At 45.1% G+C, this 14,616-nt stretch overlaps 1 protein-coding gene across 1 annotated transcript in view; it reads right to left on the reverse strand.

Moving 5' to 3' along the window:
• eaf2 (ELL associated factor 2) overlaps positions 1-14,616 on the reverse strand; it is a 43,081-nt gene that overhangs the window by 7,961 nt on the left and 20,504 nt on the right. The window contains exon 4 of the mRNA XM_067986758.1: positions 10,815-10,975. Within this exon, the coding sequence (XP_067842859.1) occupies positions 10,815-10,975 (161 nt within the window). The remainder of the gene's footprint in view (positions 1-10,814; positions 10,976-14,616) is intronic.

Consider the following 14,616-nt stretch of genomic DNA (forward strand, 5'->3'; position numbering starts at 1 on the left):
TGGATTTCTTGAGCAGTATGTAACTGATCCTACAAGGGGGCAGGCAACCTTGGACCTGGTCCTGTGTAATGAGTCAGGATTAATTAATAATGTCCTAGTTAAGGATCCCCTTGGAACGAGCGACCACAACATGGTTGAATTCCATATCCAATTAGAGGGTGAGAAGGTTGATTCTCAAACAAGCGTACTGAGCTTGAATAAAGGAGACTATGATGGTATGAGAGCGGAATTGATTAAAGTGGACTGGGAAAATAGATTAAAGGGTAAGACGGTACATGAGCAGTGGTGTTCATTTAGGGAGTTATTTTACAACTTTCAAAATAAATATATTCCACTGAGGAAAAAAGGGTGTAAAAGAAATGACAGCCACCCGTGGCTAAGTAAAGAAATCAAGGATAGTATCCGACTAAAAACAAGGACATATAAGGTAGCCAAACTTAGTGGGAGGATAGAAGATTGGGAATTCTTCAAAAGACAGCAAAAAGTAACTAAAGGATTGATTAAGAAAGGGAAGTTAGATTATGAAAAGAAATTAGCAAAAAATATAAAAACAGATAGCAAGAGTTTCTATAGTTATATAAAAAGAAAAAGGGTGGCTAAGGCAAACATAGGTCCCTTAGAGGATGAGACCGGGAAATTAATGGTGGGAAACATGGAGATGGCAAAAATGCTGAACAAATATTTTGTTTCAGTCTTTACAGTAGAGGACACTAAGAATATCCCAACACTGGACAAACAGGGGACTCTCGGGGGGGAGGAGCTAAATACGATTAAAATCACTCAAGAGATGGTACTCAGTAAAATAATGGGACTCAAGGCGGATAAATCCCCTGGACCTGATGGCTTCCATCCTAGGGTCTTGAGGGAAGTGGCAGTAGGGATTGTGGATGCTTTGGTGATAGTTTTCCAAAATTCCCTGGACTCAAGAGAGGTCCCGGCAGATTGGAAAACTGCTAATGTAACACCGTTATTTAAAAAGGGTAGTAGGCAGAAGGCTGGAAATTATAGGCCAGTTAGCTTAACATCTGTGGTGGGTAAAATTTTGGAGTCGATTATTAAGGAGACAGTAACGGAACATTTAGATAAGCATAATTTAATAGGACAAAGTCAGCATGGCTTTATGAAGGGGAAGTCATGTCTGACAAATTTGCTCGAGTTCTTCGAGGATATAACGTATAGGGTGGATAAAGGGGAACCAGTGGACGTAGTGTATTTAGACTTCCAGAAGGCATTCGACAAGGTGCCACATAAAAGATTATTACTTAAGATAAAAAATCACGGGATTGGGGGTAATATTCTGGCATGGGTGGAGGATTGGTTATCAAACAGGAAGCAGAGAGTTGGGATAAATGGTTCATTTTCGGACTGGCAACCAGTAACCAGTGGTGTTCCACAGGGGTCGGTGCTGGGTCCCCAACTCTTTACAATCTATATTAACGATTTGGAGGAGGGGACCGAGTGCAACATATCAAAATTTGCAGATGATACAAAGATGGGAGGGAAAGTAGAGAGTGAGGAGGACATAAAAAACCTGCAAGGGGATATAGACAGGCTGGGTGAGTGGGCGGAGATTTGGCAGATGCAATATAATATTGGAAAATGTGAGGTTATGCACTTTGGCAGGAAAAATCAGAGAGCAAGTTATTTTCTTAATGGCGAGAGACTGGAAAGTACTGCAGTACAAAGGGACCTGGGGGTCCTAGTGCAAGAAAATCAAAAAGTTGGTATGCAGGTGCAGCAGGTGATCAAGAAAGCCAACGGAATGTTGGCTTTTATTGCTAGGGGGATAGAATATAAAAACAAGGAGGTATTGCTACAGTTATATAAGGTATTGGTGAGACCGCACCTGGAATACTGCATACAGTTTTGGTCTCCATACTTAAGAAAAGACATACTTGCTCTCGAGGCAGTACAAAGAAGGTTCACTCGGTTAATCCCGGGGATGAGGGGGCGGACATATGAGGAGAGGTTGAGTAGATTGGGACTCTACTCATTGGAGTTCAGAAGAATGAGAGGCGATCTTATTGAAACATATAAGATTGTGAAGGGTCTTGATCGGGTGGATGCAGTAAGGATGTTCCCAAAGATGGGTGAAACTAGAACTAGGGGGCATAATCTTAGAATAAGGGGCTGCTCTTTCAAAACTGAGATGAGGAGAAACTTCTTCACTCAGAGGGTGGTAGGTCTGTGGAATTTGCTGCCCCAGGAAGCTGTGGAAGCTACATCATTAGATAAATTTAAAACAGAAATAGACAGTTTCCTAGAAGTAAAGGGAATTAGGGGTTATGGGGAGCGGGCAGGAAATTGGACATGAAGCTGAGTTCGGATCGGTCAATGCCCTGTGGGTGGCGGAGAGGGCCCAGGGGCTATGTGGCCGGGTCCTGCTCCGACTTCTTGTGTTCTTTAGATTTGTGGTTGGGATCAGATCAGCCATGATCTTATTGAATGGCGGAGCAGGCTCGAGGGGCCGATTGGCCTACTCCTGCTCCAATTTCTTATGTTCTTATGTTCTTATGTTCTAAACTCTTCCCATTGGCAGAAGGGTCAAGAACAGGAGGACACAGATTTGAGGTGATTAGCAAAAGAACCAAAGGCGACACGAGGAAAAACTTTTTTACGCAGCAAGTGGTTATGATCTGGAGTGCACTGCCTGACAGGTGGTGGAGGCAGATTCAATCGTGGCTTTCAAAAGGGAATTGGATAAATACTTGGAGAAAAAATTTGCAGGGCTACGGGGAAAGGGCGGGGGAGTGGGACTAACTGGATTGCTCTTGCAGAGAGCCGGCACCGGCTCAATGGGCCGAATGGCCTCCTTCTGTGTTGTAACCATTCTATGATTCTAAGAGCAGGGCCTGGAGGTCACTCACCCTAGATCAGAACAATTTTACAGGCAAATGTAAAAGCATCTTTTTAAGCGCACAATTGACAACAAAGAAAAATGTTCTGAGGTGGAAACAACACACAGGAACAGGAGCAAGACATTCAGATATCCCCACCATCACAGAAGCCAGTCTTCAGCCAATTCGATTCACTCCACGTGATATCAAGAAACAGCTGAGTGCACTGGATACAGCAAAGGCTATGGGCCCCGACAACATCCCAGCTGTAGTGCTGAAGACTTGTGCTCCAGAACTGGCCGCACCTCTAGCCAAACTGTTGCAGTACAGCTACAACACTGGCATCTACCCGACAATGTGGAAAATTGCCCAGGTACGTCCTGTCCACAAAAACTAGGACAAATCCAATCCGGCCAATTACTGCCCCATCAGTCTACTGTCAATTTGGGTTCCGCCAGGCTCCAGACCTCATTACAGCCTTGGTCCAAACATGGACAAAAGAGCTGAATTCCAGAGGTGAGGTGAGAGTGACTGCCCTTGACATCAAGGCAGCATCTGACCGTGTGTGGCACCAAGGAGTCAGAGTAAAATTGAAGTCAATGGGAATCAGGGGGAAAACTCTCCGATGGCTGGAGTCATACCTAGCACAAAGGAAGATGGCAGTGGTTGTTGGAGGCCAATCATCTCAGCCTCAGGACACTGCAGCAGGAGTTCCTCAGGGCAGTGTCCTAGGCCCAACCATCTTCAGCTGCTTCATCAACGACCTTCCCTCCATCATAAGGTCAGAAATGGGGATGTTCGCTGATGATTGCACAGTGTTCAGTTCAATTCGCAACCCCTCAGATAATGAAGCAGTCCGTGCCCGCATGCGGCAAGACCTGGACAACATCTGATAAGTGTTGGGCTGATAAGTGGCGGGCTGATAAGTGGCAAGTAATATTTGCGCCAGACAAGTGCCAGGCAATGACCATCTCCAACAAGAGAGAAACAAACCACCTCCCCATGACATTCAATGGCATTACCATCGCCGAATCCCCCATCATCAACATCCTGGGGGTCACCATTGACCAGAAACTTAACTGGACCAGCCACATAAATATTGTGGCTACAAGAGCAAGTCAGAGGCTGGGTATTCTGCAGCGAGTGACTCACCTCCTGACTCCCCAAAGCCTTTCCACCATCTACAAGGCACAAGTCAGGAGTGTGATGGAATACTCTCCACTTGCCTGGATGAGTGCAGCTCCAACAACACAAGAAGTTTGACACCATCCAGGACAAAGCAGCCCACTTGATTGGCACCCCATCCACCACCCTAAACATTCACTCCCTCCACCACCGGCGCACAGTGGCTGCAGTGTGCACCATCCACAGGATGCACTGCAGCAACTCGCCAAGGCTTCTTCAACAGCACCTCCCAAACCCACGACCTCTACCACCTAGAAGGACAAGAGCATCAGGTACATGGGAACACCACCACCTGCAAGTTCCCCTCCAAGTCACACACCATCCCGACTTGGAAATATATTGCCGTTCCTTCATCGTCGCTGGGTCAAAATCTTAGAACTCCCTACCTAACAGCATTGTGGGAGAATCTTCACCACACGGACTGCAGTGGTTCAAGAAGGCGGCTCACCACCACCTTCTCAAGGGCAATTAGGGATGGGCAATAAATGCTGGCCTTGCCAGCGACGCCCACATCCCACGAACGAGTTAAAAAAAAAAAGCCCCTCGAGCCTGCTCCACCATTCAATTAGATCATGGCTGATCTGTACCTGAACTCCATTTACCAGCCGTTGCTCCATATCCCTCGCCTAACAAAAATCTACCGATTGACCCCGAGCATCCACAGCTTTTTGGGGGAAGAAACTACCAGATTTCGACTACCCTTTGTGTGACAAGGTGCTCCCCTATTTTCCTCCTGAAAGTCCTGGCTCTAATTTTAAGATTATGTCCCCTTGTTCTTCATTTCCCAAACCGGAGGAACTAGTTTCTCTGTATCTACCCTATCAAATCCTTTTAAAGTTTTAAACACCTCCATCGGATCACCCCTCGATCTTCTGCACTCAAGGGAATACAAAGCAAGTTTATGCAACCTGTCCTCATAATTTCACCCTTCAAGCCCCGGTATAATTCTGCTGATCATTTGTATAGCCCCATCTGACAGATACCTCCAGATATTCAATTAAAAAAAAACTACAGCAAGTTTATTATGTGGCCAGGAGATTCAACGACAGACCAAGCGATCTCCCTCCATATCCATTTTCCCACCGGAGTTGTACGCTGCACAAAAGACAAGAAAATTCAGAGCTGTTCAGCCCACTAATCACAACCAGAGTCCACATATGGTCACTGGGCGATGGACTTCTCACCCATCATCTGTTAATTCCTACTTTAGGCAACACTAGTTTCCTTCCCCGATCCCTCCTAAAAATAAAGTAGTGAAATTTGTCAAATATCCCTATAACCCACAGTTCTGCTTCTCAACAGCTATCGATGCAGCAAGTTGTTGGTAGGGAATGATCCAGTTACACATGCGGCAGGGTAGTCATATATACAGGGTGAAATGGGCGGAATAGCATGAAACACATTCGTTCCTGTGGAGGAGGACACAGCACAGGTGATAACTCCAGACAGCCAAACAAACAGTGAAAGTTTCCAACTGTCGGGCTAATGGATATCATGAAGCGGTTTAGCCTTAAGAAATCTCAGAAACATAGAAAATAGGAGCAAGAGTAGGCAATTCGGCCCTGCTTCGCCATTCAAAATGATCATGGCTGATCGTCTAACTCAGTACCCTGTTCCCGCTTTTTCCCCGATATCCCTTGATCCCTTTAGCATTAAGAAATATATCTATCTCCTTCTTGAATACATCTGCCTTCTGTGGTAGAGAATTCCACAGGTTCACCACCCGAGTGAAGAAATTTCTCCTCATCTCTGTTCTAAATGGTGTACTCCGTATCCTGAGACTGTGACCCCTGGTTCTGGACTCCCCAGCCATCGGGAACATCCTCCCTGCATCTAGTATGTCTAGTCCTGTTAGAATTTTATATGTTTCGATGAGATCACCTCTCATTCTTCTAAACTCTAGTGAATATAGGCCCAGTCGACCCAATCTCTCCTCATACGTCAGTCCTGCCATCCCACGAATCAGTCTGGTAAACCTTCGTTGCACTCCCTCCATGGCAAGGACATCCTTCCTCACATAAGGAGACCAAAGCTGCACACAATACTCCAGATGTGGTCTCACCAAGGCCCTGTATAACCACAGTAAGACATCCCTGCTCCTGTACTCAAATCATCTTGCAATAAAGGCCAACATACCATTCGCCTTCCTAACTGCTTGCTGCACCTGAATGTTCGCTTTCAGCAATTGGTGTACAAGGACACCCAGGTCTCGTTGCACCTCCCCTTTTCCCAATCTATCACCATTCAGAGAATAATCTGCCTTTCTGCTTTAACAACCAAAGTGGATAACCTCACATTTATCCACATTATACTGCATCTGCCATGTTCTTGCCCACTCATGCAACTTTACCTTTAAATCTCATCAATTACTCCAACAATAACTCACCAAGGACCAACTTCTTCCTTCTCCCTAAACACTCAGTACATAAAGAAGGCATATGGGATACTTGCCTTTATTAGCCGAGGCATAGAATATAAGAGCAAGGAGGTTATGATGGAGCTGTATAAAACACTGGTTAGGCCACAGCTGGAGTACTGTGTGCAGTTCTGGTCGCCACACTACAGGAAGGATGTGATCGCTTTGGAGAGGGTGCAGAGGAGATTCACCAGGATGTTACCAGGGCTGGAGCGCTTCAGCTATGAAGAGAGACTGGGAAGATTGGGTTTGTTTTCCTTGCAGCAGAGGAGGCTGAGGGGGGACATGATTGAGGTGTACAAAATTATGAGGGGCACAGATAGGATGGATACTAAGGAGCTTTTTCCCTTCGTTGAGGGTTCTATAACAAGGGGACATAGATTCAAGGTAAAAGGCGGGAGGTTTAGAGGGGATTTGAGAAAGAACTTTTTCACCCAGAGGGTGGTTGGAGTCTGGCACTCACTGCCTGAAAGGGTTGTGGAGGCAGGAACCCTCACAACATTCAAGAAGCATTTGGATGAGCACTTGAAATGCCATAGCATACAAGGCTACGGACCAAATGCTGGAATATGGGATTAAAGTAGACAGGGCTTGATGGCCGGCGCGGACACGATGGGCCGAAGGGCCTCTATCCGTGCCGTATAACTCTATGACTCTATGACTCACTGCTACAGAACAACTGCAAAGTGCTCATATCACTATGAGACCACATTGTAATCATTAAGCATTGACACCACAAGACTTGATGGAGAGAAGCTACTGGTCCCTTAATGCCTCTCTCCTTTAAGAGACGTGTGAACCGGCCTGAGATTGGCAGGTCTCCCCAGCGCTGTACGTCTATTTCAATAGTAGCTACAGTAAAAAATATACGATGTGGAGATGCCGGTGATGGACTGGGGTGGACAAATGTAAGGAGTCGCACAACACCAGGTCATAGTCCAACAGCTTTATTTGGAATCACAAGCTTTCGGAGCTTCACCTGACGAAGGAGGAAAGCTCTGAAAGCTTGCGATTTCAAATAAAGCTGTTGGACTATAACCTGGTGTTGTGCGACTCCTTACATTAAAAAATATATGTATAGCTCACAAACCATGAACTCCTGCACCCAGCAAGAAGAGTCTGCCCTCTGTTTAAAAGGGCACGGAAAAGAAATGTTTACCGAACATTTTTTGCTTGCATTTGTAAACATGCAGAATCATTGGTGATTGGCAAAAGAACCAAAGGTGACATGAGTACAAACTTTTTTTACTCAGTGAATGATTATTATCTGGAATGCACTGCCCGAGGGGAGGGTGGAGGCAGATTCAAACAGGTCTTTCAAAAGGGAACTGGATAAGTACTGGAAAGGAAAAAAATTGCTCTTGCATAGAGCCAGCACTGATTCGATGGGCCAAATGGCCTCCTTCCATGCTGTAATCTTTCTATGATTCCATCTGTGATGCAAGACCACTTAACGTACACAACGATACCCAGATCGCCTTCCCGGCACATTTGATAAACTTGTTCAGACAATGGCCCTTTATAGTCAGTCAGTCATCTTTCTTTCCCATCAGGTGACATTCAATCAATGAAAAAGACTCAAACCAGATGGAACATGAAGTACATCGAGAACATTAGATTCCCAACTGGTTTCTAATCCTTTAATAGTTGATTAAATACACAGCATCGTTACTATTTACTGGAAAACTGAATAAAAAACAACCTCATCATGTACACAGAGCAATGTCACTCTAGCTTCAGCTTGTTCAAACCTAAACTCGTGCCAGCGAGGAGGGTCAATGTTATAACAAGTGTGGGTAAGCGCACTGCTTGATGTGCTACCGACCCAGATAAAGTCACGGGGTTGATCGCAGACCAAACTCAGCTTCCCTGGGCTGGGGAAGAAGGTGGCCAGCCCGGGTCGCCATTCCCCCTCATTATTCAATGACGCCTGCTCAAATGCTGATGGGTGGGCGACAGGACGGGACAGGATCTCTCTTCCCCCAAAAAAGCTGTTGAGGCTGGGGGTCAAATGAAAACTTCAAAATGGAGATTGATAGATTTTTGTTCGATAAGGGTTAGAGAACCAAGGCTGGTAAATGGAGTTAGGAGACAGATCAGGCATGATCAAATTGAATGGCAGAACAAGGCTAAAGGGGCTGAATGGCCTACCCCTGTTCCTATGATCAAGCCTGGTTACAATTGACCCAAACAGGCGGTCACTCCAGATTGAAGTGCAGATATTTCTTTTGGGATGACAAACAGAGAATAGATCTGTAGCTGTATGTTAGGAAAGAATGAACTTGCATTTAAATATAAGAAACTGCAGAACATCCAAGTACCTCTTTGCTTTGAAGTACAAATTGGCACAAAGGAAGACAAAAAAACAAATTTACATAGCACATTTCATGTCCTCAGGACATCCCAAAGCACTTTACAGCTAATTAAGTACTTTTGAAGTGTAATCACTGTTAACAGAAATGGCACCAAATTGCACAGAGCAAGGTCCCACAATCAGCAATGAGATAAATGACCAGATAATATGTTTTGGTGGTGTTGATTTGAGGGATAAATGTTGGCCAGGACACTGGGAGAATTTCCAGCTCTTTTTCAAATAGTGTCATGGGATTTTTTACATCTACTTGAGTGGGCAGATAGGGCCTCGGTTTAACATCTCATCCAAATGACGGCACCTCCGACAGTGCAGCACTCCCTAAGTACTGCACTGAAGTGTCAGCCTAGATTATGTGCTCGACATACAGAAGTGGGACTTGAACCCTCAACTTTGATTCAGAGACAGCTGCCACTGAGCCAAGGTTAAACCTACGTGCCTCAATCACCAATCATAAAGCAGAGCTGGTTATTTAGGGCAATCCAGAAAAGAAATCTTGCTTCAAAACAACACCAAAGATGAATTGGATAGGTACAAATGGATCAGTATATCAACAGTACTGAGTGTAGAATAGGATTGGTAACAATAGATCAGTACATAAACAGTCCAATTACCAACAGGCAAATGTACAACTGAACTTACTACACCAACTTTCTCATCTCCTTCCCCCATGCCCACCGAAGTTGCCCCTCAATGGAGTATAGCATCAAGGGCAAGGAGAGATATTCTGAGACATTTTTGACACACACGAGTTGTTAAGAGCATGATGTGCTTGGTCACGGCAAGTATTTGCGGCATCGATCATTGCATCTCTTAAGGGAAGAGTGAATGTTTGAAGCAGAGGAAAATACAGGGCCATAGGTGGACAGCAGAGAAGCAAGAGTAGTTTCTATTGCTCCCACAAAGAGCTGGCACATACACAATGGGCTGAACAGCCTCCTTCTGTGCTGTAAACTTCGATGATTGTATGGTGTGAGCTGTCCTCACTATTAGCTCACCCTAGTGGCCATTTATAGAAATTGCAGCACTGAAGGAGGTCATTCAGCCCATTGGCCATGTGCCAGTCCTAAACTCTTCAAATGGAGCTGTGTATTCCAATCCCATTACCCTACCCCTTCCTGATCCTTTCAGTGCCAGGAGGCTACCAACCATGTTGGGGAGGGGAGGGGAGGGGAGGGGAGTGGGGAGAGAACATCTGGAACTAGACAGTGATCAGAAATGCAAAGCCGTTGCCCAAAATGTTTTCATGCAGGGCTCTTTCCAGCACAGAAGTAACCTTCAGCCAACGAGTCTGGGCTGGATTTCATCCTAGGTCTCGGATGTAAAAGGATAACAGGCTAGTAACTTCTGATAATGACGTAGTAGAACACCATTTATGTGCACAGCAAGACTTCATTCACACTTATTTTTAAAAAAACCTCCAAGATCAAGTCTTCACTCTCCACACTTGAACGCAAGAAATATCAGAGAACGTTGAGGGGAGATTTAATTGAGGCATTCAAAATCATGAAAGGTTTTGATAGAGTAAATAAGGAAAGACTGTTTTCACTGGTCAGGAACCAGAAGACACCGTTTTAAGGTAATTGGCAAAAGACCCAGAGGTGAGATTAGGATAACTTGTTTAAAAAAAAATGCAGCAAGTTGTTATGATCTGGAATGCACTACCTGAAAGGGCGGTGGAAGCAGATTCAATAGTAACTTTCAAAAGCCAATTGGATAAAATACTTGAAGGGAAGAAAATTGCAGGGCTGTGGAGAAGGAGCAGGAGAGCGGGACTAATTGGAGATCTGTTTTAAAAAGCTGGCACTGACACGATGGGCCAAATGGCCTCCTTCTGTGCTGTAAGGTTCAATGATTCTATGTCCGTTAGCTGCACAATAAACAAAGCCAGATCTAAGCCACTTGCTGTTAAGGAGTTACCGTAAAAGCCCTGTGGTAATTATGTACGGTAGGATGCCAGTGTGCGTGTCGCAGAGGGGAGAGGAAACAGAACATCACCACATACCTTGCTCTATGTCATCCATTTGAGAAGCCGGCGACAGTTTTTCCTTTGGAGGAGGAGAACTCTTTGGTGCAAAGGAGACCCTGGTGTTGATGCGCATTTGCTGCCCCAGTCGATTGGTCTGCTGATCCAGACGAGATTGGATTTTGCTACTTCCTTCCGCCCTGCATAGAAAGTCACAGCACAGAAACAGGTCATTGGACCCAAAAGCACATACCCTGCCCTGTGTTTTCCTCCACACGAGCCACCCAGTCTAATCCCATTCTCCTCTTACAGGCGTGGTGCCGGAGGATTGGAGGACGGCCAACGTCGTACCGTTGTTTAAAAAGGGAGAAAGAGATAGACCGAGTTATTATAGGTCAGTCAGTCTAACCTCGGTGGTGGGCAAATTATTGGAATCATTTCTGAGGGACAGCATAAATCGTCATTTAGGAAGGCGAGGGTTAATCAAGGACGGTCAGCATGGATTTGTTAAGGGAAGGTCGTCTCTGACTAACTTGATTTAATTTTTTGAGGAAGTAACAAGGAGGGTCGATGGGGGTAATGCATTTGATGTAGCGTACATGGATTTTAGCAAGGCTTTTGACAAGGTCCCACATGGCAGACTGGTCAGAAAAGTAAAAGCTCATAGGATCCAACAGAAAGTGGCAAGTTGGATCCAAAATTGGCTCAGTGGTCAAGTGCGTTTTTGTGACTGGAAGGTTGTTTCCAGAGCGGTTCCGCAGGGCTCAGCACTCGGTCCCTTGCTTTTTGTGGTATATATTAGTGATTTGGACTTGAATGTAGGGGGCATGATCAAGAAGTTTGCAGTTGATACAAAAACTAGCTGTGTGGTTGGTAGTGAGGAGGAAGGCTGTAGACTGCAGCAAGATATCAATGGACTGGTCAGGTGGGCAGAAAAGTGGCAAATGGAATTCAATCCGGAGAAGTGTGAGGTAATGCATTTGGGGAGGGCAAACAAGGCAAGGGAATACACAATAAATGGGAGGATACTGAGTGGCTTAGAGGAACAAAGGCACCTTGGAGTACATGTCCACAAATCCCCAAAGGTAGCAGGACAGATAGATAAGGTAGTTAAGAAGGCATACCTTCCTTTATTAGTCAAGGCATGGAACATAGGAGCAGGGAGGTTATGCTAGAACTGTATAAAACACTAGTTAGGCCATAGCTTGAGTACTGCGTACCACATTACACATTACACGAAAGATGTGATTGCACTAGAGAGGGTGCAGAGGAGATTTACGAGAATGTTGCCAGGGCTGGAGAATTTTAGCTATGGGGAAAGATTGGATAGGCTGGGGCTGTTTTCTTTGGAACAAAGAAGACTGAGGGGAGATTTAATTGAGGTGTATAAAATTCTGAGGGGCCTAGATAGGGTGTACAGGGAGGACCTATTTCCCTTAGCAGAGGTGTCAGTGGCCAGGGGCCATAGATTTAAAGTAATTGGTAGAAGGATTAGAGGAGAGCAGAGGAGAATTTTTTTCACCTAGAGGGTGGTGGGGGTCTGGAACTCACTGCCTGAAAGGGTGGCTGATGCAAAAACCCTCAACTCATTTAAAAAGTATTTGGATGTGCACTTGAAGTGCCGTAATCTACAGGGCTACGGACCAAGCGCTGGAAAGTGGGATTTAGCTGGATAGCTCTATTTCGGCCGGCAGAGACACAATGGGCCGAATGGCCTCCTTCTGAGCTGTAACTTTCTATGATTCTGCTTACTCGGCATATCCTTTAATATTCCTTTTTACAAGCAATCATTTAATTCCTTCTTGAATAGAATTTACGGACTCCGCTTCAACAACGAGAGGATGAAAAAGAAAAATGAGGATAAAAATCAGGAAGAGTAAATGTTCCTTCCTCCCCTCTCCCCTTTCCTGAAGGTGTTTATTCCTTGTCGGGGTATAGTTCCACAACGGGGCGGCTTGCTAGCTAAGTTCAGAGGGCAACTAAGGGACAACCACGTGGTGTGGGACCGGAGTCACACGTCGGCCCGGCTGAGTAGGAGCGGCAGCCTCCCTTCCCTGGAGAACACCAGTGAACAATGAACTGGGCTGACTTCCCAGTACAGTACTGAGGAAGTGCTGCATTGTCAAAGATGCCATCCTTCAGAGATGTCAGAACTAGGTCCTAAACCTAGGTCTGCCTCTTCCGACGACTCAGGTGGAATTAAGAGAACAATTTCAAATAGTGATAAATTCTGAAGGGGGGGGGGGGGAAGGAGCACACTGGAATGAATAAAAGAAAATGCAGAAACATGTAAAAATGTAATCAAAGGGGGCAGAGAGATATCTAGAAAAAAAACAAAGCAATAAAGGTTAAACATAACAGAAACAACCCAAGGAAAATCAGTGACTAAAAGCTCGTGGACAGGTGCAAAAAATAATTTGAAAGGCTCATGGAATGTTGGGCTTTCTCTCAAGAGGGCTGGAATACAAAGGGGTGGAAGTTATATTACAGCTATACAGAGCTCTGGTTAGACTCCATCTGGAGACGGCACTCAGTTCTGGGCACCGCACCTCACCTCACCTCAAAGGATATATTGGCCTTGGAAGGGGTGCAGCACAGATTCACCAGAATGATACTGGGGCTAAAGGGGTTAAACTATAAGGAGAGATTGCACAGACTAGGCTTTATATTCCCTTGAATATAGAGATTAAGGGGTGATCTAATTGAGGTGTTTAAGATGATCAAAGGAGTTGATAGGCTCGATAGAGAGAAATCATTTCCTGTGGTGGGGAGAGTCCAAAACAAGGGTGCATAACCTTAAAATTAGAGCTAGGCCGTTATGGGGTGATGTCAGGAAGCATTTCTTCACACAAAGGATGTTGGAAATCTGGAAATCTGGAACTCTGGAACTCTCTCCCCCACAAAAGGCCGTTGATGCTGATGGTCAGTTGAAAATTTCAAAACTGAGATTGATAGACTTTTGTTAGGTAAGAGGGTTAAGGGTTACGGAACCAAGGCGAGGGAACCAAGAGACTAGAGAGAGGGAATTGTAAAGCATGAATAATTATGAAGGAGTCACAGGACACTGGGGAAATCCCAATAAATTGCAACTGGCCAATGTGGTGTCCACGTTCTTAAACCATGTTGAAAAAGGGGAATAAAACAGACCCAGTCAACTACAGACCCATTTCTTGCACATCCATTCTGTGCAAAATAATGGAACTGATCAGGAGCAAACTTGAGGATCATCTCTACAAAAATAACCGAGCTAACAGCAGCCAACATGGACTCAGGAATATTAGATCTTGGTAGCACTCTCGCCTCTGAGTCACAAGGTTGTGGCTTCAAGCCCCACTCCAGAAACTTGAGCACATAATTCAGGCTTATGCTTCAGTACAGTACTGAGGGAGTGCTGCACTGTCGGAGGTGCTGTCTTTCGGGCAAGACATAAAACCAAGGCCCCAACTGCCCTCTCAGATGCACGTTAACAATCCCATGCCACTGTTTGTTAAAAAAAAGCAGCAGAGTTGGCCGGATATCCAGGCCAACATTTATCTCTCAACCAACACCACTAAAATAGATTATCTGGTCATTCTCTCATTTCTTTCTGTGGGATCATGCTGTGTTCAAATTGGCCGTCACATTTCCCTCCATTATAACAATGACTAAATTTCAGAAGTATTTTGTTGGCTGCGAAGGACTTATGGGTGTCCTATGGTTGTGATTGTCGTTGCATAGTAGCAAGTGCTTTCCCTCCATCCCACACCTGGCTGATGATCATTAAAGATTCCACTGAAAATATTCATCAAGACCGTATCCTACCCAGGAGAGATTAGTAAATGTTGTGTACAGTACTGAACAC

Source organism: Heptranchias perlo, chromosome 7 (assembly GCF_035084215.1).
Source record: "Heptranchias perlo isolate sHepPer1 chromosome 7, sHepPer1.hap1, whole genome shotgun sequence".
Lineage (NCBI taxonomy): Eukaryota > Metazoa > Chordata > Chondrichthyes > Hexanchiformes > Hexanchidae > Heptranchias > Heptranchias perlo.